This window comes from Megascapheus bottae, chromosome 3 (genome assembly GCF_031878675.1).
Source record: "Megascapheus bottae isolate mThoBot1 chromosome 3, mThoBot2.hap1, whole genome shotgun sequence".
NCBI lineage: Eukaryota > Metazoa > Chordata > Mammalia > Rodentia > Geomyidae > Megascapheus > Megascapheus bottae.
In genome coordinates this window covers 80,905,831-80,931,318 of record NC_143511.1, presented here as the reverse complement: position 1 = coordinate 80,931,318, position 25,488 = coordinate 80,905,831, and the positions used below count along the sequence as shown (strand labels likewise).

Below are 25,488 nucleotides of genomic sequence, written 5' to 3'. Positions count from 1 at the left end.
CTTTTCCATTACTGCGTGCCCTGCATGTCCATCAGAAGCATGGGACTGGAATCAGAAAAATTCAAGACTAAATGATGTCTCCATGGTGTACAATTTTAGACAAATTACTCAATGGTCTAACTGCCCCAATTTCCAATTAGCTTAATGATAATCAGGCTTTTTGTGTGTAGTTAGGCTAATATGGTATAAATTATATGTCACAGAAACTTGTCTATATTATTATTAATATATAATTAATAAACAATTGCTATCCGAAATTTGTTCATCTGTGTAATTGATATTTCCATCCAGGAATCACAGATGTTGAATCAGCCTTAAAATTTTTAATTTCCTTCCTGAATTTTTTCACAAGTATGGTTTATAAGTATTTAGGAAATGTTTAATGAGGGCTTTTAATATAGAAGTTACATAGTCTTTGAAGCCAGATGAACTTGTGAACAAATGCACAGGTCACTATTGACTAGTGCTAGAACATTGCCAGTAAATGATGCAGCTCAGAGGTCAGGATTAAATCCATAGCTCTTCTCTCCAAAGTGAGGACGCAAATGCCTATACTGGAAGTTTATAGTAAAGGTGTCCTGTGTCCCCAAAACTCTGATCTAACAAATATGGATCTGTTACCATTCTTGTTTCTGCTCTCTAAAACAATCCAAAACTTCCTCCTCCTCCTCCTCCTCTCCTTCCTTCTTCTTCTTCTTCTTCTTCTTCTTCTTCTTCTTCTTCTTCTTCTTCTTCTTCTTCTTCTTCTTCTTCCTAAATTTACTTACTATCATAAATGTTTAAAATAACCATTAATACATGATTTCATAATTAATAAATATATTTGTACCAATTAGTAACATATATTGTTTAGTGTTTTAATAGATGATATATTGTAAGCATAATTCTTCATCTGTTTTAACTCAAGGTTAATTTTTAAAGAACTATCCATGTAGACACACACAATAGAAGTTCATTTATTTTTATCAATGGATAGAAATTTATGATAAACTAATATCTGTTCTCGCATTTCTTGAAAACTAGGCAATTCATTGTTTCATCTTTATATTTGCAAATAGCACTGAAAATACGAACACAGTCTACTTCAAAGTGAAGAGAAATGAGCACTCTCCCAGAGAATGCCGGGGGAAAATCACTACCTCAGAGAGAATATAAACCTTCAAATTCCTGAACCACGTTCAAAGTGGATGAATAAATTTTAATATTTAGTAGCAATTTATAAGATACTCTCTCCCCATGCTTTGTTACAAATTCACAGTTAAAACTGTTATCAAGAGTATGCATGGTAAAAAAAAAAGAGTATGCATGGTTTATTTTCAATTTCCCTTATTTTATATCAAACTACTTGAGATACTTTTTTACCCATTTGAGTTTTATTTTTTGTCAATTTTTGGATTATCTTCTCTATTTTGATTGAGCATTTTCACTTTGTTGACTTACAGAAATTTGTACATTTCTGAATACTAATCTTGTGCTGTTAGGGATGTTATGCATTCTCCCATTTGTAGCTTATCTCTTAATTTTACGACTTTCTTTTTTAATTTAAATTTTATTAGCAGGGCAATGTATGGGGGTTACAGTTGCATTCATAAGGTAGTGAGTACATTACTTCTTGAACATTGTTGTGGTTGTTGCAGTCACATAACTAAGAAATTTTATCTTGACATTGTCCAGTTTGCTAGAACTTTTATTTTTGCTGTCAGTATTTGGGGACTTTATTAAGAAATGTATTGTCTTACTACCTTTAGATCATGAATAGAAGCTGTGATAAGTTCCAATGATTCTGAAAATTTGTTTTTCGTAATTAACTTCAATTCACTTGGAATTTTTTTCACTTTATATATTCTTTTTTTGATATTTTTTATTTTAATTAATAAAAGGGTTACATGATATTTGCCAGATAGAAGGTGCATTAATTCACATACACTGATACCCTTTCACATGTCTTGGTCCCCATTACCCTACCCCCTAGCCCCCCATCTTGTTTTCCCCCCTTCCTTATTCAATTTCAAATAACCAAATACAAATATATCCAATATATCAGATAACAAAGTGAGATACTGTAACAATATGAGATACCCAAGGGACAGCAAAAGAGATGAGAGATAACATAGTACCTTAAGGACAACAATCATTCATTATATGGCTTTTGTTTCAATTAGCTTCATACTATATGGCCTTATGTATCAAAATTTTGGTTTCCCTCATTTGTCATAATCAGTAGAAACCTTGGGCTCTACTAGCAGAGATTGCAATAGAGCAAAACCTCACCTGGAATTTTTATACATGGTGTGAGTTAGGGATTTAGTGTGTGTGTGTGTGTGTGTGTGTGTGTGTGTGTGTGTGTGCCACAGGACTCGGGAGCTGCACAGCTCTACTTCTGGCATTTTTGAATGATTAATTGGAAATAACAGTCTCATAGACTCTCCTTCCCAGGCTGGCTTTAAACTGTGATCCTTAGATCTCAGTCTTCTGAATTGCTAGGATTGTAGGTGTGAGCCACCAGCACCTTGCCAGATATGTTTGTTTGTTTGATTTAGTATATGAATAGACAGTTGCTCAGAAGTGTTAATTATGCCACTTCTGTCCACTGCCTGGTCTTCATTATAAACCTATATATTTCTAGGGTCTATCTTTTCCTTCATCTGTAACTGGGTGTCATATGCATTACTTATCATAGTCACTATAGCTTTATAATATGCTTTGATACATTATAGCATTAAAGATTCTTCAAAAATGCATAAATGTATTTTCATGTTTGTTTGGATTCAGAAATTAATCTTTTAGGCTATGCTATAGACACCAAAAAGTTCAAATTACTTTTGGCTTTTAAATTGTAGTCCTTTGAAACATGGTGACAGTGACCATATAAAAAATGAATACAAACCTTGGGCTCTACTAGCAGAGATCTGCAATAGGGCAAAACCTTGATACATAAGGCCATATAGTATGAAGCTAATTGAAAGGACCTCCAGGATATTGAAACAAAAGCCATATAATGAATGACTGTTGTCCTTAATGTACTATGTTATCTCTCATCTCTTTTGCTGTCCCTTGGGTATCTCATATTGTTACAGTATCTCACTTTGTTATCTGATATATTGAATTTATTTGTATTTGGTTATTTGAAATTTGATAGGGAAGGGGGGAAAACCAAGACGGGGGGGAGGGTAATGGGTACCAAGTGATGTGAAAGGGTATCAATGTATGTGAATTAATGCACCTTCTATCTGGCAAATATCATGTAACCCTTTTATTAATTACAATAAAAAATATTTAAAAAATGAATACAGTGGGGAGCTGTGGCTCAAACCTATAATCTTAGCTACTCAGAAAGCTGAGATCTGAGGATCACAGTTCAAAGCCAGCCCAGTCACAAAAGGACCTGAGACTCTTATCTCCAGTTAACCTCTAGAAAACGGGAAGCGGGGCTTGGCTCAAGGGTAGAGAAGTAGCCTTGAGCTGAAGAGCTTAGGGACAGCAGTCAGGCCAAGCTCAAGCCCCATGACCCACAAAAAAAAATGAATACCACTTTTGTTAAGCCTGGTTCTAGACTGTCCTTAACTGAAGCTTATTGCTGAAACTGGCAGAATGAGTTTAACTGAATGTGACATCTCCTATTTGGTCTAAAATTGATGTTGCATTTTCACTAATTATCATGGATAAATTTTTACCTCCAGGTAATGAACAAATTAGAAACAATCATGGAATGTATAGACAGGTAAGGTACATAGAATTTAAAAATCTGCGGCCGGGAGTTTGGCCTAGTGGTAGAGTGCTTGCCTAGCATGCACAAAGGCCTGGGTTCGATTCCTTGGTACCACATACATAGAAAAAAGCCGGAATGGTGCTGAGGCTCAAGTGGTAGAGCTCTAGCCTTGAGAAAGTCCAAGGACAATGCTCAGGCCCTGAGCTCAAGCCCAGGACTGGCAAAAAAAAAATAAAAAATCCATCCCCCACAAAAGTTATGAGACACAGTGATATTTCTGATGCCAAATAAGTTATTTGCTTCTGGGGCACAAAATTAGGAGCCAAAATGCTTGAAATATCCTGTCTTTTTCCCTTCCTACTTCTGTGACTGTAAGACCATCTACTGCAACGATCTTGTCTGAAGAGCAGGAATAACAGTGTCTATTTAGTTCACGTAAGAGTATTGAATTATTACGCATAAGCTATTAGAATATTTAGTAAATTTTAACTATTAGTGTTATTATTTACAAAGACTGGTATCGGACTGAGAAAGAAAGTAATAGTATATCCTAAACCTACATTATTTTTCTACCATATTTGCAGCAGACTATGTGGAAAGTGTAAGAAAATATGAAGGAAGACATTCCATAAGTCAAAAAGGCATCTCTGTCTGACATAATCAACTTTTGTGGGGAGGCTAGAACCTGGATTTGAACTCGGGCTCTTGTGCTTGGCGGGCTTGTTCATCTGGTGCTCTGTTACTTTAGTTACTTCTCTTGCTTGGCTTTTTGTGGAGTTATTTTGGAAATAGAGTCTTGTGAAGTATTTTTGGCCTGGGCTGACCTCCAACCATGATCCTCTGGATCTCATCCTCCTTATAGTTAAGATTACAGGTGTGAGTCCCTGGCTCATCATTTCTTACTCTAAGTATGAGGCCTGAGAATCACAGTAGTGTATCCGAGTTTCTACTCTTGGGACTCCCCATCTGGCCAGAACAGCAGGGTGTTTTCTTTGCCCTGTTCCTGGCCATGTACCTGACCACCGTGCTGGGGAACCTGCTCATCATTCTGCTCATCAGGCTGGACTCCCGCCTCCACACCCCCATGTACTTCTTCCTCAGCCACCTGGCCTTCACCGATGTCTCTTTCTCATCAGTGACTGTCCCAAAGATGTTGATAAATATGAAGAGCCAGCACCAATCCATCACCTATGAGGGGTGCATTTCGCAGACATATTTTTTTATATTCTTTGCTGACTTGGACAGTTTCCTTATCACTTCAATGGCTTATGACAGATATGTGGCCATCTGCTCTCCTCTCCATTACTCCAGCATCATGAGTCAGAGCCTTTGTGGTATGCTGGTAGCTGTGTCCTGGGTCATTGCTAGTGCATGTGCTCTTCTGCATACCCTCCTCTTAGCTCGTCTTTTCTTCTGTGCAGAATACACTGTGCCCCACTTCTTCTGTGACCTAGGTGCCATGCTCAAATTGTCCTGCTCAGATACATCCCTGAACCAGTTGGCAATCTTTACAGCAGGACTGACCGCCATTATGCTTCCATTTCTGTGCATCCTGGTTTCTTATAGTCGCATTGGGTTCACTATCCTCCAGGTTCCCTCTACCAAAGGCATCTGCAAAGCATTGTCCACTTGTGGCTCTCACCTATCAGTGGTGACTCTTTATTATGGGGCAATTATTGGTCTTTACTTTCTTCCCCCACCCAACAACACTAGTGGCAATAACATCATTGCTTCGGTGATGTATTCAGTGGTCACCCCCATGCTGAACCCCTTTATCTACAGCCTGAGGAATAAAGACATGAAAGGAGCCCTAAGAAAATTTGTCAGTAAGAAAACTCATTCTTCCAACTAATACTCGTCTTTTTCTTTTAAGTACACTCACATAATCTTACTTCCTCAAAAATGTAAATATAAACAATTGGAAATACACCCCATTTGTCTTCCTCCCACAACTGTCACGCAAAAGGCCTTGCTGGCATTGTGTTTGCACCTGTTGAGCAAACAGCAAAATAAAGTGTCTTTATGACTTTATGACTTTATTTGGTCAGTTATTGAGACTGGATATTAACTTGGTATGTATCATTAAATAATGCCATCAAGCCTATACCTTTTATTTTTATATGATACTATATAAATTATATATACATTTTGTTATATATTTGTGTGTATAAATACATGTTTATATATAAACTATATAAACCTTATCATATAAATATATCTGACAATCCACATTTCCATTTCTAAGACTCTATGTATAGCTCCTTTTTTACCCAGGCACCTAGGCATCCTTGAAACCTTCTAGAACTTTTGAAGATAAAATATTATTTTATTTATACATTGTTTTCTGGCTCTCTGTAGTTATAGCTCATTCTTCCTTGCTCCCAAGCACAATTTTTTAGTGGCATAGTGACTGTCACTTCAGTTCCCTCATGTTTCATTCTAGGAGAATGGAATGGTCATAAAATGTTGGATAATAAATGATAACAAAAAACTCAGGGTCAGTCATCAAGAGCATTTCCAGTACTCATGAATCTGGAGGATGTTTGGAGATTTGTGGCTAATCTGGAATGACAGTCTTGGCTGTCTCACTTGTAATTCTGCAACCAGTTGAGGTTAGATGATCTGAGGTTAGATGACCTTATCTTATGTGACTCTGATGTTTGGCTCTGATATACATTCCCCCATCCTATTCCTGGAATCTGTTTATATGCACTTTCAGCCCCTGAACTAAGCCTTCCCTTAGTTCTCTCTGTGTTCCCAATGGTAGACTCTAGTTTCAGCTTTCCTTCATTATCATCTACTTCTAAATGATTGGAATGAGATGGAATCTTAACGATAGTTTGTCTTAATGGTTATGAATCGTGAACATTTTCTCATGTATCTATTAGCGATTTGTGTTTTGACTTCTATGGGAATAAACACATAACACCAGATGAGTATATAAGTAAATAAAGAGAAGAAAAGAATTGAACAATAAAAAATCAAGATAGCAGGAATTACTACATATATCTGAATATCAGTGGATTCAATGCTCCAATATAAAGGCATAGACTAGTTAGGTGGATGAAAAAATAAACCTAACTCTCTTTTGCTTACAAGAAACACATCCCACTGACACAAACATTGGCTTAGAGTGAAAGACTAAAGATCTTCCAACAATCAGACCCTCAGCAAAGGAGGCAGGAGTAGCTATTCATATTTGTTAAAGTAGATTTCAACCAGAATCCATCAGAAGATACAAAGAAGAATTATCAAAATAATAAAGGAAACAATCTCACAAGTGGAGAAAACAATTTTTAACATAAATACACCAAATGTTGGTGCACTCAACATCATTAAACAAACACTAATGGACTGAGACGCATAGATAATATAATACAGTGATTGTGGGACACTTCAACATTCTACTGTCACCAATACATAGATATCTAGAAACAGACAAACAAACAAACAAAAAGCAACAAAGAAACCTCATAATGACCCTATAGACTAAGTGGACTTGACAAACATATGGAGTATTCCATCCATAAGTTGTACAATAGTACATTTCCTCAGTAACTCATGGAGCTTTCTCCAAACAAGATTACATCTTGGGACACAGAATAAGCCTTAGCAAATGTAGGAAAACTGAATAATTCCTGTAAGTCTCCATTTGTAGCTTTCCAAATAAATGTTTTGTTTTGTTTCTATTTCATTATAAACTGGCTTTGTACATGTAGCGTATCCTAAATTTCATTTAAATTTTTATATGTATGTCCTTGTAGTTCATGAGATATATTTGAAGGAATTATTTTTGCTTTTTTCTTATTTTATAAATCTGTTTCTTTGGTCTACTGTCAGAACTATATTGATTTTCTGAAGTCCAATAATTATCTGAGTCTTTGTAATTCATACACCTATATGTTTGTGTTTTAAAGAGAAAGCTATATCCAATATTGGCATTCTATTATTCTAACTCCTGGTGACAAATAGCTCAGTTTGGTATTACAAAATCTGAATTAGCTCAGTTGGAGAAGTTTCACTCTTGAGATTCAACTGATATATATATTTCAAAACAGAGGCTACTCTGAACATGAACAACAGGGGATAAACTATAAGGGGGAAAAGGAAATAATAAATAACTCACATAGTACATTAAGAACAACAATCACAAAGATAAACCTCTTATTTCCCTATCTTACACTTCATCTTGTTTAGTCTCATCCTATATACCATATATGTGCATAGCTTTTGAGCTATGGCCATCCTCTGTTAGGAGAATCCTAGACATACATTAATTATTACAAATGAGAGAAACCATGGAGCCTATGTTTCTTTGGGTCTGGCTTACTTTACTTAATTTTTTTTTTGCCAGTCCTGGGCTTGAGCTCAGGGCCTGAGCACTGTCCTTGGACAGTGCTCTACCCCTTGAGCCTCAGCACCACTTCTGGCTTTTTTCTATGTATGTGGTACCGAGGAATCGAACCCGGGTCTTCATGCATGCTAGGCAAGCACTTTAACCACTAGGCCAAACTCCCAGCCCCTACTTAATTTTTTTTTACATAATTATTTTTCCAAGTCTTTCCATTTCCTTGCGATTAGAGCAATGTCATTCCTTCTGACAGTAGCATAGAATTTCATTGTGTATAAATACCATATTTCCTTGATTCATTCATCTACTGAGGGACATCTGCGTTGGTTCCATATCTTAACTATGGTAAATAATGCTGAAATGAACATAGTTGTGCTGGTAAGTTTAGTATGTTCTTATTTATGGACATCTGGGTTAATGAATTTTCTTATGCCATCTACACATGTCGATGCAATGTATTTCAATAATATTCAACCATCATCTTCTCTTTCCCCATCAAGTCTCTCCCAGCCTCCCCAAACGATCCCACACATATTTTTATATGTGTATGCATATATGTATATATGTATGTATGTATTTTATATCTAGATTCTGTATACTTTGTATATGAAAAACATGACTTTTTCTGTATACTTAATCCAGTTCACTCATTATGAAGATCTTCTGTTCCCATTTCTAATTAGGATAACTCAAATAATTTCCATGTAAAATATAAAGTAAAATACAAAACTGAAATAATGAACCTATTAGAGGTTATTTTGTTATCTTCTGAAATAAAAAAAATGACCTTCAAAGGAATTAAAGCTAGGACTTTAAGAAAATGTAAATATTGTAAGGTAAAATTGGCATGCAAAAGGTAAAAATGTGTATAAGTCAAGATGCATTGTATTCATAAACTGACATGTTGTACTAAGACCACATTGTACAACTTCTTAAAAATAATATAAAATGAAATATAAGGGGATATTTTTCAGGATACATTTCTAAAAATCACAAGACTCTCAAAATCAACAAAGGGGAAAATTTCATGCAAGGAGAAATACTGTCTGACAAGAGTACCAAATCAGGAAATAATAAAAATAATAATTCAGAGGGTAATGTGAGGGTTTAGGGTCTCATTCTCTATTAATAGGAAGACGACACCCATCACATTCAAAGATTCTCCTACTGAATAGGTTTCCTAGAGATCCTTTTATATCCCGATTCCTCAAACTGTAGATAAAGGGATTTAACATGGGAGTGACCAAGCAGAATAATATAGTCACAACAACATTGTTAGCATTGGTGTTATTAGATGAAGGGATAAGGTAGAGCCCAATAATGGCTCCATAATAGAGAGAAACCACAGAGAGGTGAGAGCCACATGTGGACAGGGCTTTGCAGATTCCCTTCACAGAGGGAGCTCTCAGGATGGTGGCCCCAATGCGGCCATAGGAAACCAGAATGCACGTGAATGGCACAGTAATGATCACAGTTCCTACAGTGAGGATAACCAGCTGATTGACTGTGGTGTCTGAGCTGGACAGCTTAAGTAAGTCAGAGAGGTCACAGAAGAAGTTGGCTAGAGTATTGTCCCCATAGAAAGAGAGCCGGGCTAGGAGGAGGGTGTGCACAAGGGCACTGGAAACAGATAAGACCCAGGACACAATCACCAGCAGGAAACACAGCCTCTGACTCATGATAGTGGTGTAGTGCAGGGGGTGGCAGATGGCCACATATCTGTCATAAGCCATTGAGGTGAGCAGGAAGCTGTCCAGATCCACATAGAATATAGAAAAATACACCTGAGAAATGCATCCAGCATACGGGATGGATCAGCTCTTGGTCAGCATGTTCATGAGCAGCTTTGGTGCTGTGACAGAGGAGAAGGAGATGTCGGTGAAGGCCAGGTGGCTGAGGAAGAAGTACATGGGGGTGTGGAGGCGGGAGTCCAGCCTGATGAGCAGAATGATGAGCAGGTTCCCCAGCACGGTGGTCAGGTACATGGCCAGGAAGAGGGCACAGAACAGGCCTTGTTCTTCTTGCTGGATGGGGAGACCCAGGAGGATGAACTCAGACACACTGCTGTGATTATCATCTTTCTGCGTGTTCTTCTTCATCTTTGGGAAGGTGAAAAATGAAAGGAAATGTAAGAGAAAGAGAAAGCATTTTTACTACGACATGATAAAAAAATACTCTTTCAAGCTAGTCAATATGTGCATTTTCGCCGGTGGAGTGGTCCAATCAAAGATATAATGTGCCCACTTAGAGTCAAACTCAACATTTTTGGCAGAAATCATAAAATGATGAAATTACTACAAGGCTATACCAGCTTCAAGCAGGTAGAGGCCGAGTTCACTATAGAAATTTAAACTGAGGAGTGTAAGGCCAGGTAAATATCCAGTTATTCAAACAAACTGGTAGAATCTTCTATCTGCTGACTTCTCTCTGTACCTCATTATCTGTGAAACTCTAGCATTCATCTCTCCTTCTCTTTCATAGCTGAAGAATCCACTGTCTAACTAACTTTGGATGCTAACAAAAGTTCATTCATATATAAATTCTCCCGATTTGATTGCAACTATTTTTAAAATTCCCACATTCTCCAACCCACTATCTGAAAATCTTATTAATTTATCAGAGATGAATTAGGCATTCATTATATTCCTCAGTACTGTTTAACAAGAATCATTTAGCTGTGTATATTAAACATGAATGGTCTATCTAATATTTTGCTATTTCAAGCAATATTGCAATACATAAAATTATTCATGCATCATTCTGTGCATTTACTTATAACAAAAAGTTTTGGTTGTGTCTTTACAGCCTCAGTAAATACAAATTTTAAATAGTTTTCTGCTTGTTGTAGAAGTCAGATTATTGCTGTACAAGATTCTCAGCAGAAATCCGAGTTGAAGTTACCTATAGTAGGTAAGATACAAAATAAAATATGTTTATATCTGTATTTCAGTACCAAACATTAATAAACATATAGAGATTTGATATAAAATTTGGACGACCTGCTAAGAATACTTAATGGGATTTAGAGATCAACAAAATAGGGTGTATTTTTATTTCAACCTTTCATCCAATAAAGATTAAGATTAGTTTGAGGTAAGTTGTTGTATAGGGAGGACTTGATTTACCCTATCCTCCCAAATATGGGGTAGTTTCTTAATGGAGGATAAATTAGCATACATGGAGCTGTCACTCATAACCAAAGTATAATTTAAATATCAGTGACACTTGTTAGGAAGCTATCCAGATTAACTTGGAGAAACACACAAATCCTACTGTTGAACATGAACAGTAATCCTTGTCCCTTAGATGCTGCGCACAAATACCTTCCATTGTAAGATATTGAAAGATTCTTCCATTTCTCTCTACAGATCACAGAAAACAACAAAGCAGGTCAAGTCTGTACTGGGGTCAGTGATCCATTCCTAACACCCTGCACAATATATAGATCTATGGATGAATGTTCAAGCCTCCTGAGAAATCAGTGTGAGTTTTAAATTGGAAAATTACATAGGTAATCTAGGGAGTAATTCCACATCCCCAGCTCTAAATTAGCATCAAACTGTCTATAATTACCTTTAGGTCTCTCTGGAGAAAGAACTACTTACTGGAGCAAACATAGAAGACTGCACCCATGAAAGAAATAAGATAATAACCCAAAGGCAGCCATTAGGAATTTAGTGAGTCATAAAACTTTTGGCCTTCTCAATTTACCTTGCAGAAACAGGATTCATAATTAATAAAAGAGGTTGAATATGATTCCCAGAGTCTCTTGCTTTTGAACCCTGTGCCAATCTCAACAAACTTTATTGTTCAATTTTCACACATGTACATAAGATACTTTGACACATTCCCCTTCCCTCAGTCTCTCATTTAAGCACTCCTACAAGTGCCTGAATGCTGTACAGCACTGTACCTATTTTACATTCCTGCTATTCATTCATAGTGAAAGAGAATATGTGGTATTTTGCTTTTTCAGCTTGGGAAATCTTGCTTAACTCGATCACCACTTGTTTAATCTATTTGCCAGCCAATGGTATATTACATTTTATGGCTGAATAATGCTCTATGATATATATGTAGCATGTATTCTTTATCGATTCAGTTTGACTATTATGAACAGAGATGCAATAAACATGGGTATGTACCTTTCTCATTTGCATATTAATTAACACACAAAGTTTATGCACAAATGATGGTATGATGGGATCTTACCCTAATTTTTTAATGAGCCTCCATACTACTTTCCATAGTGGTTGCATTAGTTTAGCCACCAAAATATCCATTCCAGTATTTGTCGTTGTTGTTTCATTGCCAATCCAACTGAAATGAGATGGAATCTCAGTGTAGTTCTGATTTGCCTTTCCTTTATAACTAAGTTGGACATCTCTTTACTTGCTTGTGAGCCTTTGTATTCCCTTTTCTGACATCTGTTTGTGCATCTGCCCGTGGATTGATTGCATCATTTGTTCTTTTGCTGCTTAATATTTTTGAGCTTTTTGTTTATTCTAGATATTAGTCATTTATTCACTAAAACCAATATAAGCTATTTCTCCATATTCTTTGTGGTGTTTCTGGTAATTGCCCCTTTGTTAATTATAGCCTTTACTAACTATGTTTATATCTTTAAACTTTTCCCTGTGTTTCCTGTAATAGTTTCAAGTCTTAGATCTTACATCAAGATTTTGATCCCTGCGGTGTTGGTTTTAGTAGAGTGAGGTACACACGTATAAACACACTATATTACCCAGCATATCTATCTACATAGGTTGTAAAAAATGTTTTATTTGTACTTTCTTTCGATGTATTTGTAGAGATGGAAGCAAATTTCCCAGTAAAATGAATTACATAGATTGCTGATATTTGGAAAATGCCCAAGTGGTTCACAGGAGTTAGGATTTAACTTCACATGTACATGAAGTCATTTGAGTTCCACATCTAAATTTTGCTAGCTTACTAGAACAGGACTAGTGACTAAACCTCTCTTTATTTAACGTAATGGTAATGGAAATGTCAATCACTGTAGTCAGGTTATAGCAATGAAGTTATATAGCTTTTTCTTGAGAAGAGATAGTTGTCCATAGACTAAAGTCCAAACTACAATTTCAAATGCAAGGGAAAAAACCTTTAATGCCTGTTGTTTGGTACTGAATTATTTTTATTCCATCTAAAAATAAAGTAGAGTTGGGTTAAGCTACACTGGAGACCTGCTTGAACTCAATTCAGTGACTAGACGACTGGATCTCTTGTCAAGACATCTTTTGTCCATGCTCAGAGAGACTGAGGATTCTTTATCAGATTGAATTTATTACCCAAAATCAAAACACTATTTGGTAACCCTTTAAAAATATCTCTAATCTCACTGTCCTGTCTCCCACTGCTTGACCATTCTAAGACCTGAGGGCTGCAATCATATTTCTCTTCACACTTCAGGCCTATGTCTGTCTGGAACAATATCCTGACCTGTTACAGAATGTTCAGCCCCTCTCCTCATTAGAGAAAAAAAATTTTTAATTACCCATTTTTCATGATACTAACACAATTAATGTGGATTATGAATAAAAATTGAATGCTTCTGGGCAGCATATGAATAATAGGAAATATTTGGTCAATGGTTACCAACTCCAGTTGAGTAAGACAATGTTCAGATGTTCTAGTGCACAACAGAGTGCCAACACATTATAATACTATGCAGTTAAAAAGTAAATGAGAAAAAAAACTTGGAGTATTTTCACTATGAAGAAGTGCTGAATGCTAGCAGAAATAGATATTGTTTCCCTATATTAAATATTTTGCATTTGTACACATACACAGAAATATTAGATGATACCATATAAATCGATGTGACATTGTCAAAGAAGTAAAAATGGGACCGGGACTTTGATCTAGTGGTAGAGTGCTTGCCTAGTATGCACAAAGACCCAGGTGCGATTCCTCAGTACCACATGCATAGAAAAAGCTGGAAGTGGTGCTGTGGCTCATGTAGTACAGCTCTAGTCTTGAGAAAGCCCAAGGACAGTCCTCAGGCCCCGAGTTCAAGACCCAGGCCTGGCAAAAAATAAAAATAAACTTGAATATATATACAGGACTAGAAGCAGAAGTTTTTTTATTTTAAAATGATGACTCTTTATTATTAATTAGTACAAGTTATTGTTATCAATTATTGACAATTCATTTAGCTGGCCATATTTACAGACTTATTTCACCTGATTTGACCAAGTACTCAAAAAATGAGAAAAAAAGAACAAAAGAAATTTAAGAAAAAAATGTAACTCCCCACACATAAAATTATGCAGCTTAGACAACGGGAAGAAAGTCTTAGTCAGTCTCATGTTATTGTCAGTTGTTCTTAAATCTGTGTGTTGTCTGATGTGGATTTTCCTGCCATTAATTTTGTGAAAACATGCCTATAAAAAGGCAAATGGAGCTCAGAAAACAAGGTAAAAGTTAATGAGCTAAAGTGACCAAGTCATGAATTTGTTGAAAGGCAGCCTATCTTCATCTAATAAAAGGTGGGCAGTGTTTGGAAAACATAGAATGATGCATCAAAAGCACAGTTGTTTGGTCTTCTCTCCTTCAATCATGAAGATACCAAGGGTCTTTGGCGCTGTGGGTTTCATTCGGGGTCTTTTTCTTCCTAGTCATGTACTCTACATGTGAGCCTGAGCCATACTTTCAACCTTTAGTGCATTATTTCATTATTTAGCCAATCAGAGGTCTCTCCCCCCCCCACGCCACGGAGGTAATCCTTAGACTCTGATCTTCATATTTCAGCCTCATACCTAGTTGAGATTTTAGGTGCCAGCCACCACATTCAGTGTGATTCTTGAGACAGTTCCCCTCTAACTCTTGCCCGGAATGAGCTTGACCATTATATTATTGTCTCTGGTTCCCATGTAGCTGGGATTACAATTGTGTACCACCTTGGCTGGCCTAAAAAGTAAACTTATAAAGTTTTCAGAGTGTCTGCTTTTACCTCAAGGTCTTTGATACATTTAGAATTAATTCTGGTACAGAGTGACATATAAAGATTCAACTTTAGTTTTCTACAGATGCTTAACCGGTTCTGCCAGCACCATCCGTGGAAGAGGCTGTCTTTCTTCCATCCTATTTTTGTGGCTCCCTTATCAAAGCTTAAGTGGCCATAGGTCTGTGGGTTGATTTCTGGGGCTTCAGTTTTATTCCATTAGTCCTCAGGCCTGTTCTTGTGCCAGTACCAAGCTGTTTTGATTGCTATAGCTCTGCAGTAGAGTTTGAACTTTGGTATTGAATTTTTTTAAAACAAATCCTCAAAGGAACAACCATCCCATTAAAAAGTGGGCTAAAAACTTGGAGAGACTTCTCTGAAGAGGAAATAAGAATGGGCAATAGAACCATGAAGTAATGCAAATCAAAATGACTTTGAGATGCCCCCTGACTCCAGATGGAATGGCCATGATTAAGAAATCTAATAACAACAGATGCTGGCAGGGATATGGCCAGGAGGAAATGCTGTGGTGGGAGTGTAAACTTGTTCAACCACTCTGGAAAGCAGAACAATTCCTCAAAAGACTAAACATAGATGTCTCCGATGACCCAGCAATTCTACTCCTGGGCATTTTCCCAAATATCAGAAACAAGGACAAACTAGAGGTATTAGCACAAGGATGTACACTGCAGCATTATTTACTATAGCTAAGATATGGAACGAACCCAAATGTCTCTCAGTAGATGAAAGCATCAAGGAGATGTGGTAATTTGCTGTCAGAAAGAATGACATCACACCATTTGTAAGGCAATGGAAAGACTTGGAAAAATCATATTAAGTCCAGAGCCAGACCCAAAGAAACATGGGCTCCATGGTTTCCCTCATCTGTAATAATTAGGATTTTCCTAGCAGAAGATCACCATAGCTCAAAAGCTATGTGCATATGGTCATAAAGGATGAGACTAAGTGAAATGAACTCCAGGATATGGATACAAGAGAAAAGAAGAATTTGTTCACTAAATGTTAGAGTCTGTAAACTATACAGAATTTGAACAAGTTAAATGTTTTTGTCTTTGAGATCTAGAAAGTATTTCAAATTAACTAAATCCACTAGCACAATGATGTTCATTGCAGCACTATTTACCATAGCAAAGAAATGGAATCAACCCAGATGCCCCTCAGTAGATGATTGGATCAACAAGATGTGGTATTTATACACAATGGAATTCTATGCTGCTGTCAGAAAGAACAACATCGCCCCATTTGTAAGGAAATGGAAAGACTTAGAAAAAATCATATTAAGTGAAGTAAGCCAAACTCAAAGGAACATAGGCTCAATGGTTTGCATCATTTGTCATAACCAGCAGAAACCTTGGTCTCTCCTAGCAGAGATTTACAATAGAGCAAAACCTAGATACCTAAGGCCATATAGTATGACGCTAAATGAAAGGACCTCCATGATATAGAAACAAAAGCCATATAATGAGTGATTGTTGTTCTGAATGTACTATGTAAAGTTATTTCTTTTCTCATTGTTTTCCTTATGGTTTAGCTCATGTTGTTACTGTATCTAGTATATTGTATATACATTAATCTGTTTACCCAAAATAGGGAAAGGAAGGGGACAAATAAAATGATTGGAAGAGGGTGGGGGAGAAAGAGTTGGAGAAAAACATGGGAATGGATATCAGTGTTCAAGAAGTAATTTGCCGGGGAGGGTAATGGGTACCAAGACATGTGAAAGGGTATCAATGTATGTGAATTAATGCACCTTCTATCCGGCAAATATCATGTAACCCTTTTATTAATTACAATAAAAAATATATTAAAAAAACCAGCATGAGAGCCACTCGGGGTCACAGTTTCAGCTCCTGAGTCTATACTATGTCCCTCGGCAGTCAGTTCACCATCTATTTCCCCAATAAATTCCCCTTTTTAAATGAAAAAAAGAAGTAATTTGCCTACTATCTGATGACTGGAACTGTAATCCCTCTATATATCACCCTGACAATAGAATATAAAAAGTGTACTGCAAACTTAAATACAAAACAAAACAGTGAAAATTCCAAAAGATATATTTCTGTAATGATGACAAAAATTTTAAGAAAGTTATGAGAGATTGTATTTATACCCTCTTCACAGAGATTAAATTTGGGGTCCCTATGACAATGAATATCATGTGAAAAGAATAATATACAAACTGGAAAAACATCGACGCTCTAAAGCCAAACAGATAACTGGGTAGATTTTGTGTTAGTGCATCAAGGGGAAATGAATGCAAGAAAATGATGCTACATTAAGACTTCCTAAAATCAGCAACTTAGCCAGAGAAATATGGGTACACAATTTAGGGAAAGATGGGGCCTATGACTAATGCTTTACAAGTGTTCTGAATACATTTCCCAGAGCCCCTTTCATATCCTTATTTCTCAGACTGTAGATAAAAGGATTTAACATGGGTGTCACTAATGTGTACATCACAGCCACAATGACATCCTTCTCATTAGTGTCATTGGATGAGGGGTAAAAGTAGAGCCCAATAATGGCTCCATAATACAAAGAAACCACAGAGAGGTGAGAGCCACATGTGGACAGGGCTTTGCAGATTCCCTTCATGGAGGGAGCTCTCAAGATGGTGGCCCCAATGTGGCCATAGGAGACCAGAATGCATAGGAATGGCACAGTAATGACCACCACTCCTACAGTGAGGATAACCAGCTGGTTGACTGTGGTGTCTGAGCTGGACAGCTTAAGTAAAGCAGAGAGGTCACAGAAGAAATGAGGCAGAGTGTTGTCCCCATAGAAAGAGAGCCGGGCTAGGAGGAGGGTGTGCACAAGGGCACTGGAAACAGATAAGACCCAGGACACAATCACCAGCAGGAAACACAGCCTCTGACTCATGATGGTGGTGTAGTGCAGGGGGTGGCAGATGGCCACATATCTGTCATAGGCCATCGAGGTGAGCAGGAAGCTGTCCAGATCCCCCAACAATAAGAAAAAATACACCTGAGAAATGCAGCCAGCATACGGGATGGATTGGCTCTGGGTCAGCATGTTCATGAGCAGCTTTGGCGCTGTGACGGAGGAGAAGGAGACGTCGGTGAAGGCCAGGTGGCTGAGGAAGAAGTACATGGGGGTGTGGAGGCGGGAGTCCAGCCTGATGAGCAGAATGATGAGCAGGTTCCCCAGCACGGTGGTCAGGTACATGGCCAGGAAGAGGGCACAGTACAGGCCTTGCTCCTTGGGCCTGATGGGGAGACCCAGGAGGATGAACTCAGACACACTGCTGTGATTATCTCTCCTCATGGCTTTCTTCCTCTTCATGACTGCAAATAAAAAAGATTGAAATGTGAAAGACAAATGAATCTCTTATTATTGTAAGGTAACTCAGTCACACAAAACAGAGAAGCCACCACTTAAAAGGCCAAATTGTGAGTCTTTATTGGAGAGCCATAAGACGACTGGTAGACTCTTCTCTCAAAGACCAGCAGCCTACATAGGCCAAAACCACACAAGCTGTGGCCAAACCCAGTATTTGCATTAACGAAGCAAACCAAATGAGGACATTTCAACCTACTAGGAAAGCAAACCATCTAGGGAAACAATCAAGGGCCAATTATCTAGGGGAAGACTTCGTCTCCTTACGTCCTGATGAGATGAACACTGGGTTTTCTGTGTGTGTGTGTGTGTGTGTGTGTGTGTGTGTGTGTGTGTGTGTGTGTGTGTGTGTGTGTTACTGGGGCTTAAACTCAAGGCCTTTCAGTCTTCCTAGGCATTGTCACTCATGGCTAGGACTCTACAATTTGAAATACACTTCCAGTCTTGGCTTATTGCTGGTTAATTGAGAGTAATGGTTACTATGAGTCAAATTTCAAAATTCAGATCCCAACCTTTTTTTTAAGAATTTATTAACATTGATTTTTACATCATATTTCAAATGACGTATTTAACAAACAAGTATTCAAGAACGGAATCTCTATATACAATCACTGGCACTTAAATTTTTTAACATAATTAAAATTAGGCTGAGGAAAAAAAATTAGGCTGAGGGTTTGTATGTCATAGATATGTATTAATCTATGTAATAAAACATCATGTCTATAGAGTCATAAATTTTTATGTGTATGTAGTTGTGTTTATATTTCCAATACCATGTCCATAGCATTGGGTATGCAAATAATGAGTCCTTGTAGATCCCCAACTTTTAAAATGCTAGGATTATAGGTGTGTGCCACTAGCACCCTCTAAACACATTATTTTAAACTAGTCAGTCTGTTCATTTTACTCATTAAATCTCAAACATTTTACCACTAATGGCTATGTGTATTCTGATTAAAGGACATATTTGTCCACTTAGAATTTACTGCAACATCCTTTGGAGAAACTGTGAGAGATTAGAATGATTATCAATTCAGGATTATACAGAAGTATTTGTGGTAGAAATCTGATAGTTAGGTTTGTGTCAAAAGGGTTACCATGTTTTGTATTTATCAGTTGCCCTCCATTCCCATGCCTTTGAAATACATGTTCTCTAGTGTTTCTTCCCCAAGGATTGATAATCAAGTGGCTTGCTGTGGAGCTTCAGCCTGTTATGAGCTAAAGACATTGTGGGAAACAACTATGATGGTCAAGACAAAGGAATTAAGGCCATGAATCTAATCCAAAAGCATAAAATATCAAGTGATAGAATGTGGATTACATTGATCAGTTATTTTGAGAAATAGAATATAGATAAAACACCTATTTCTCTTTCAAATTATTCTAGTGCATATTCTTCCTATATCTAACTTTGTTACCTGGTATATTGCATATAAGTTTATTTGTTTATTTGAACTAGGCAAAGGAAGGGAGAAAACATGATTAGGAGGGGTGGGGTTGGGAAATGGGGACATAAACAGTAGAAGGGGATCAATGTGAGATAAGTAATTCACCTAATACCTGACAAATGTAACTGTAACCCATCTAGACATTAACCTGACAATAAAAAAACAATAATAAATGTTACCCCTTTAGAGTTAAGGAAGTCGCAATTTAAATATATCAAACAAATACATACAATATCTATTCCTCAATAGTTTGGGCTTATTAAACTAATTAAGGGTTAATTCAATTATAGGAATATCTAAATGAGCTCCCTTTCTGCAATTAATTTGCTCAAATATTATTTTCAAATATTTTCAGAGCTCTCCATTTTCTAAGAAATGGCTAAGAATATGTTTACAATACATCTACACACACAATAGAAAATTTGCTCATTTGTTGGAAAGAATGACACTGTACTATTTGTAAAGAAATGGAAAATTCTTAAATACCTTACTGTAACAGATCAGAGACAATGTAATCTGAACATATAGCTATAAAAATAGATGAGATATACAAAACACATGTGGGTTGTACCAGTAATAAAGAACAAAATTTTAAATGTTTAGAGCAAATTCAGATGAAAACCATCAAAACAAAGGGAGATGTTTTCCCATTAAGCATCTCATAAAGCAGATATAAAATCACTTTGAGATAAAGTAGTTTATTCTATACATAGGTTTGCTTGTGCTCTATCTCAACAATTGGAAAGATACACGATGGGGTTTCACTATGGTGATTCCCCAAGCACACATTTGTATACTCCATTGTATTCCAGTGCTCCTAAATGAAGACATTAAGGTAAATTTCATGAAAGATGGAAAAATTGGTATGGTAACAGCAAGCTTAATTTTCCAACTGAGTCTTGAGTGCCAAGCTGGAAACATCTCCTCAGACCTCAAATTGCCCCTCATGGAGTTGACTGAATCAGGCAGATAACTGTGCAAAGCAGGAAGGTAGAGTGAAGGAATAAATAATACTTCACACACACACACACACACACACACACACACACACACACGAGCACATAATGTGGCACGACTGAATGTAAGTTTTATCTCTGCTCTCACCTGGTCTCTGAGATGAGAAGCACAGATCACAGCAGATCCAAGGATGCTTCTTTGTCACTGGAACATTACATAGAACGCTTCTTCCCTTTATCTAGAGGAGGTATGAGATAAAGTGAAACTGATGGAATCTCTAAGAAACTCGGTATTGCACTGAGACAGGCAGAAGAGTTGTCTGTTCACAAATGAGAGAAAGATCAATACAGTTTTGCCATCGTTCCAAAGGAATCAGTGTCATTCTAATTTAAAAAAACCACACAACACTAAAAGAGCCCTGGGGGGAGGGGCAATCAACTCATCTCTTGCTCTAAATTAGAGAAAACAAGATAAAGCACGTTATTGCCTTTGGCTCCCTTGAGGGAAGAACTGCTTGTGCATATGAGAATTCATCCAATGGAGAAATAATGGAAATAATCACAAAAGATTCACTGGGAGGTGATGGATCAAAAAAATTCTGCTTTCTTGGTTTACATTTGAGAAAATGTAACTCAGAGACAAGAAGGCATGAACTCCATGGTATTTCAAGAACACTAGAAATATTCTGATTCCTTCCTTCTCTAACCAAGAAAAGAAGCAACCTTTTATTACACTATCACAAGTGGATAGTGGAATTTGAAAGATAATGCCTAAAACCATCATTCTTCTGCCCAAAAGAAATGAGTTTGTCATTCCACTGATACAAGTTTCTCATAATAGTATAAAACAAAATGATGAGTGAAAGAACAAAGGATGAATCAGTGTAACAGCAATAGTCACAAGACTATATGTTGGAAATGTACTCTACAACTTGGGAGGGGTAGGGGGATGGAAAGTTTGAGAAAAACATGGGAAGGAATAACAACATTCAAGGAGTAATAGACCCATTACCTTACAAGTGTAATGAAACCCCCCTCTCTATACATCACTATGACAATAAATAAATCAATAAGTGCTCATTCAATACTTCTCTTCAACTCCTTCCAAAATTAATCCCACATCTTTCCATACCTCTCCAGAAACACCTGAAGATGAATATGATAAGTTTGTTATTTAAGCAGATGGGTAATATTTTTTTAAAAAACTATCCAAGGGTTTTGTTCATGTTCAAAACAAAGCTTTACTTGTTTATTTCAAGGAGGAAATCCTGAGGATATTTGGAAATCAAGGATATTTTCTGATTTTCTGTAGGACATAATTATCATTTGTACCTTTGATAATAATGTGAAAAGGATCATTCCTATGTCCTGGGAATCTAGGGTAATAATATTTTTCAAATAGAGACTATATCATTGGAAATTCCCTCCGTTCATGTATGTATGAAGATTTAAAAGGCGAATGAATGCATGATTTCTGCCCAGTTAACCCTTGGGAGGATTTCTTTGAATTAATAAATGACAATACTACTTCTTCAGGTGTCTGATACTATTGTCTTAGAAAGCTTTCCCATAAGACTTTCATCCTAGGGGTGGGGGTGGGGGATGGCAAATGGGGACCAAGACATGTGAAAGGGTATCAATGTATGGGAATTAATGCACCATCTATCTGGCAAATATCATGCAACCCTTCTATTAATTACAATAAAAATATATGAAAAAAACACATTCATCTTTGTCCTATTCCACACCAAGTTCTTTCACTGTCTCTAATCCTTTCAAAATCTTTCTAGATTAGATTTATTTGTTTGTTTGTTTGTTTTTGCAGGTCCTGGGCTTGAGATCAGGGCCTGAGCATTGTCCTGGGCTTTCTCAAGGCTAGAGCTCTACCATTTGAGCCTCAACACCACCTTCTACTTTTTTCTATGTATGTGGTACTGAGGAATCGAACCCGGGTCTTCGTGAAAGCTAGGCAAGCACTTTATCACTAGGTCAAACTCCCAGCCCTCTAGTTTAGTTTTAATTTGAAAAATAACATACTTAAATCTGAAGACACAAGAAATTAGAATTTAAGCAAGTTGACTTAACAAGAGTTTCAAAGATAGGAAACTTGTAACCACAAGAACCATAAGAAAAGATGGCCAAACTCCAAAACAGCTAGAGAAAAAAAAATTTAAAACCTCAATAAAGTTCCACTATATTCAAAGTCATTGAAAGTATTACATCCAAGGATATTCTTTGTGGAAAATGAATGAATGTTGTATGAGACCGGAGAGTCTTAGTCATAGCAGAGAATTATTGTAACTTATTGTACACTTGGAAATTTTCACTGCCACGGACCATTAAAATCCAGTGTCAGATTTATATCTAAAGAATGTCTTGCATGTTTCAAGATATCCATATATGTATATGTGTGTGTGTGTCTGTGAACATTTACAGCAAAAAGCCCCAAGTTAAAGCCCTATGACCTATACAACCATTACCACCACCACCACCACCACCACCACCACCACCTCACAACAACAACAACCAATGGCATAAGCTATCCCATAGATCAAAGAATAGGACTGATGGAAGACAAACACTAAAAGAACAAATAATTCAAATAATAAGTGGGCAAATGAATTGAGTAGGTAATTTTCAAGAGAAACATACAAAGGCAGAATGTGTTTAGTATCTTTGGACATAAAACAAATGCAAACAAAATCATATTGAGATTCCACCTTAACCCATCTATAATGAAAAACCCATCTATAATGATGATGCCGGGGGTAAAGACTGGAAATTAATTTATTTATTGTGGAAATCAGTATGGAAGCTCCACAAAAATTAAAAATATTCTGCTGTTCTACTCTTGGTCCTCTAAGAAATACAAATAAGCACACAATTGGGATATCTCTACACTCATGTTACTGCATCACTATTTGCCATATTTTCCCTCAAAGTAAAACCCATACATAAAACTAATAAGAACATGAAAGACATTAATGTAAAAGGAGGATTTCTGAGTGGGGGTGAACCAGAGGGAGTGATGGATCAAAAAGTAATGAGGTGAAGGTGATCAAGTAAGGAATAAGTACATAGAAAAATTTACTGAAATCAGTTGTTTTGTACAATATGCTGTTCATATGTTATGATGGTGTGGTTATTACAGTCAGTCTACAGCTTGGGTCATTATGGAGGCTGAATCACGTAGTCTCCAATGTAAACTGAGAAGGCAAAAAGTTTTGTGAACCAAAGTTCCTAATGTCTTCCTTGTGATGATTATTCCTCCAGGTGTGACCTCTCATTTGCCTGTTTCCATAAGGAATTCTATCCCCACAGGACTCAAAGGAAGTGAATCAATTACGTCAGTTAGGCAACAACGAGACCTCCAGGAGCCAACCTATAGCTTTTAAAATGAGAACTCATATTACATTTGCAGGAGCCATGAGCTATTTGGGGACATACATTGTTTTGTTCTGATCTAGTTAAGTCTTGAACCTTCCACAATGAAACCTAGTGCCTTGTAGAGGTTCTTCCTGGTTCAATGCATTCCCTGCATTGAAGAAGAAGAGCCTTCCTATACTTTGTAGCTGAAGGCACCAGTGTTCACCTGAGCAGCTCTGTCAGAGCAGGTGTAGAAATTACAAGTTCAGTAGTTAAGATGATGTGTGTTGAGTGTGTGTCCACTGTATGTGACCCCCAGATTCTACCTCTCTTCATACCACAGGGTAATTTACATTTCTCTGGACAGTAGCTTACTGTGGACTATCTAAATTTGGAAAGGTTAGGACAAAGACAACTTTCCAGGGAGAATAATTTATCTCAAAATGATTCTGCATCTTATTTATTAGAAGATAATAAGATCACATAGTTCCTGTTTCCCATATTTATCCCCCATGAAGTCTTGTTAGGTTTCTTCCACATTTTATGCCAGTCTCTACAATTGCACTCACCTCTGTTGTCACAGTCCAGGGGTAAGTATTGATTAATTGTGTCTAATCTGTTGTAACAACCTGTACTCAGACTCTTTATATAATCAGAAATCTATCTGCTTAAAAGAAAGATGCTCAAAATTTTTAGCCATTTATTTACTTAACTTCCAGTATAGTATACCTTTTGTATAGTAGATAAAAGATTTTATACATCTAGCTAGACCATTCTCTTAAAATTTCCCTTTATTGCAAATTTCCTGCTCTTGTAGAGGTTCCAAACTTTTAAGTAAAACTTCCAATTTCCATGATCTTCCTATGACAAGATCTTATGTTTCTGGAACTTTCTTCATAACTAATATGAATAGCTTTCCTTGTCACCTATTTGACCATCAAAACTATGAATATACACACACTAACCCCAATTCTTGGTATTTATCATATACACATGCATACTAATGCATAAAATGATATGAATGATGAGAGTTATAATATTGCTAGAAATAGCAAAATATTGAAACTAACCAATGAATCCACAAGTCAACTAATTTGCATTTTCATTGTAATATATAAATTGTTTAGTGATATGGCAAAGAATTAGCATAAAGGGGGGTATAATACATTAGGAATATCAGGCTAACAAAATATTTAACATAGCTTGCTGGGGAATGTGGTAATTTTAGTGATAATGTCAGTATGGTTGGACAAATTGAGTGATGAGCAGTAATTTGAGGCAGCTCCTAAGCTCTTAAGGATTGGTGGTGCTGAGAT

General features: G+C 36.8%; 2 protein-coding genes and 1 pseudogene across 2 annotated transcripts; 1 reads left to right on the top strand and 2 right to left on the bottom strand.

Moving 5' to 3' along the window:
• The first annotated feature begins 1,941 nt into the window (after nucleotides 1-1,941).
• LOC150065906 (olfactory receptor 1J1-like) lies at nucleotides 1,942-5,561 on the top strand. Its single transcript, XM_090329196.1, has 2 exons — nucleotides 1,942-1,949; nucleotides 4,619-5,561. The coding sequence occupies exons 1-2, from the start codon at nucleotides 1,942-1,944 to the stop codon at nucleotides 5,559-5,561; spliced, it is 951 nt and encodes a 316-aa protein (XP_090185322.1).
• Nucleotides 5,562-9,175: 3,614 nt separating this feature from the next.
• Nucleotides 9,176-10,159, bottom strand: LOC150065905 (olfactory receptor 1J21-like; annotated as a pseudogene).
• A 7,235-nt stretch (nucleotides 10,160-17,394) lies between these two features.
• On the bottom strand, nucleotides 17,395-18,330 carry LOC150065904 (olfactory receptor 1J21-like). Its single transcript, XM_090329383.1, has one exon. The coding sequence runs from the start codon at nucleotides 18,328-18,330 to the stop codon at nucleotides 17,395-17,397; it is 936 nt and encodes a 311-aa protein (XP_090185509.1).
• Between the last annotated feature and the right edge of the window lie 7,158 nt (nucleotides 18,331-25,488).

Bases quoted from the DNA above. Each gene is read 5' to 3' on its own strand.
- LOC150065904 (XM_090329383.1), bottom strand. From the start codon at position 18,330: ATGAGGAGAGATAATCACAGCAGTGTGTCTGAGTTCATCCTCCTGGGT.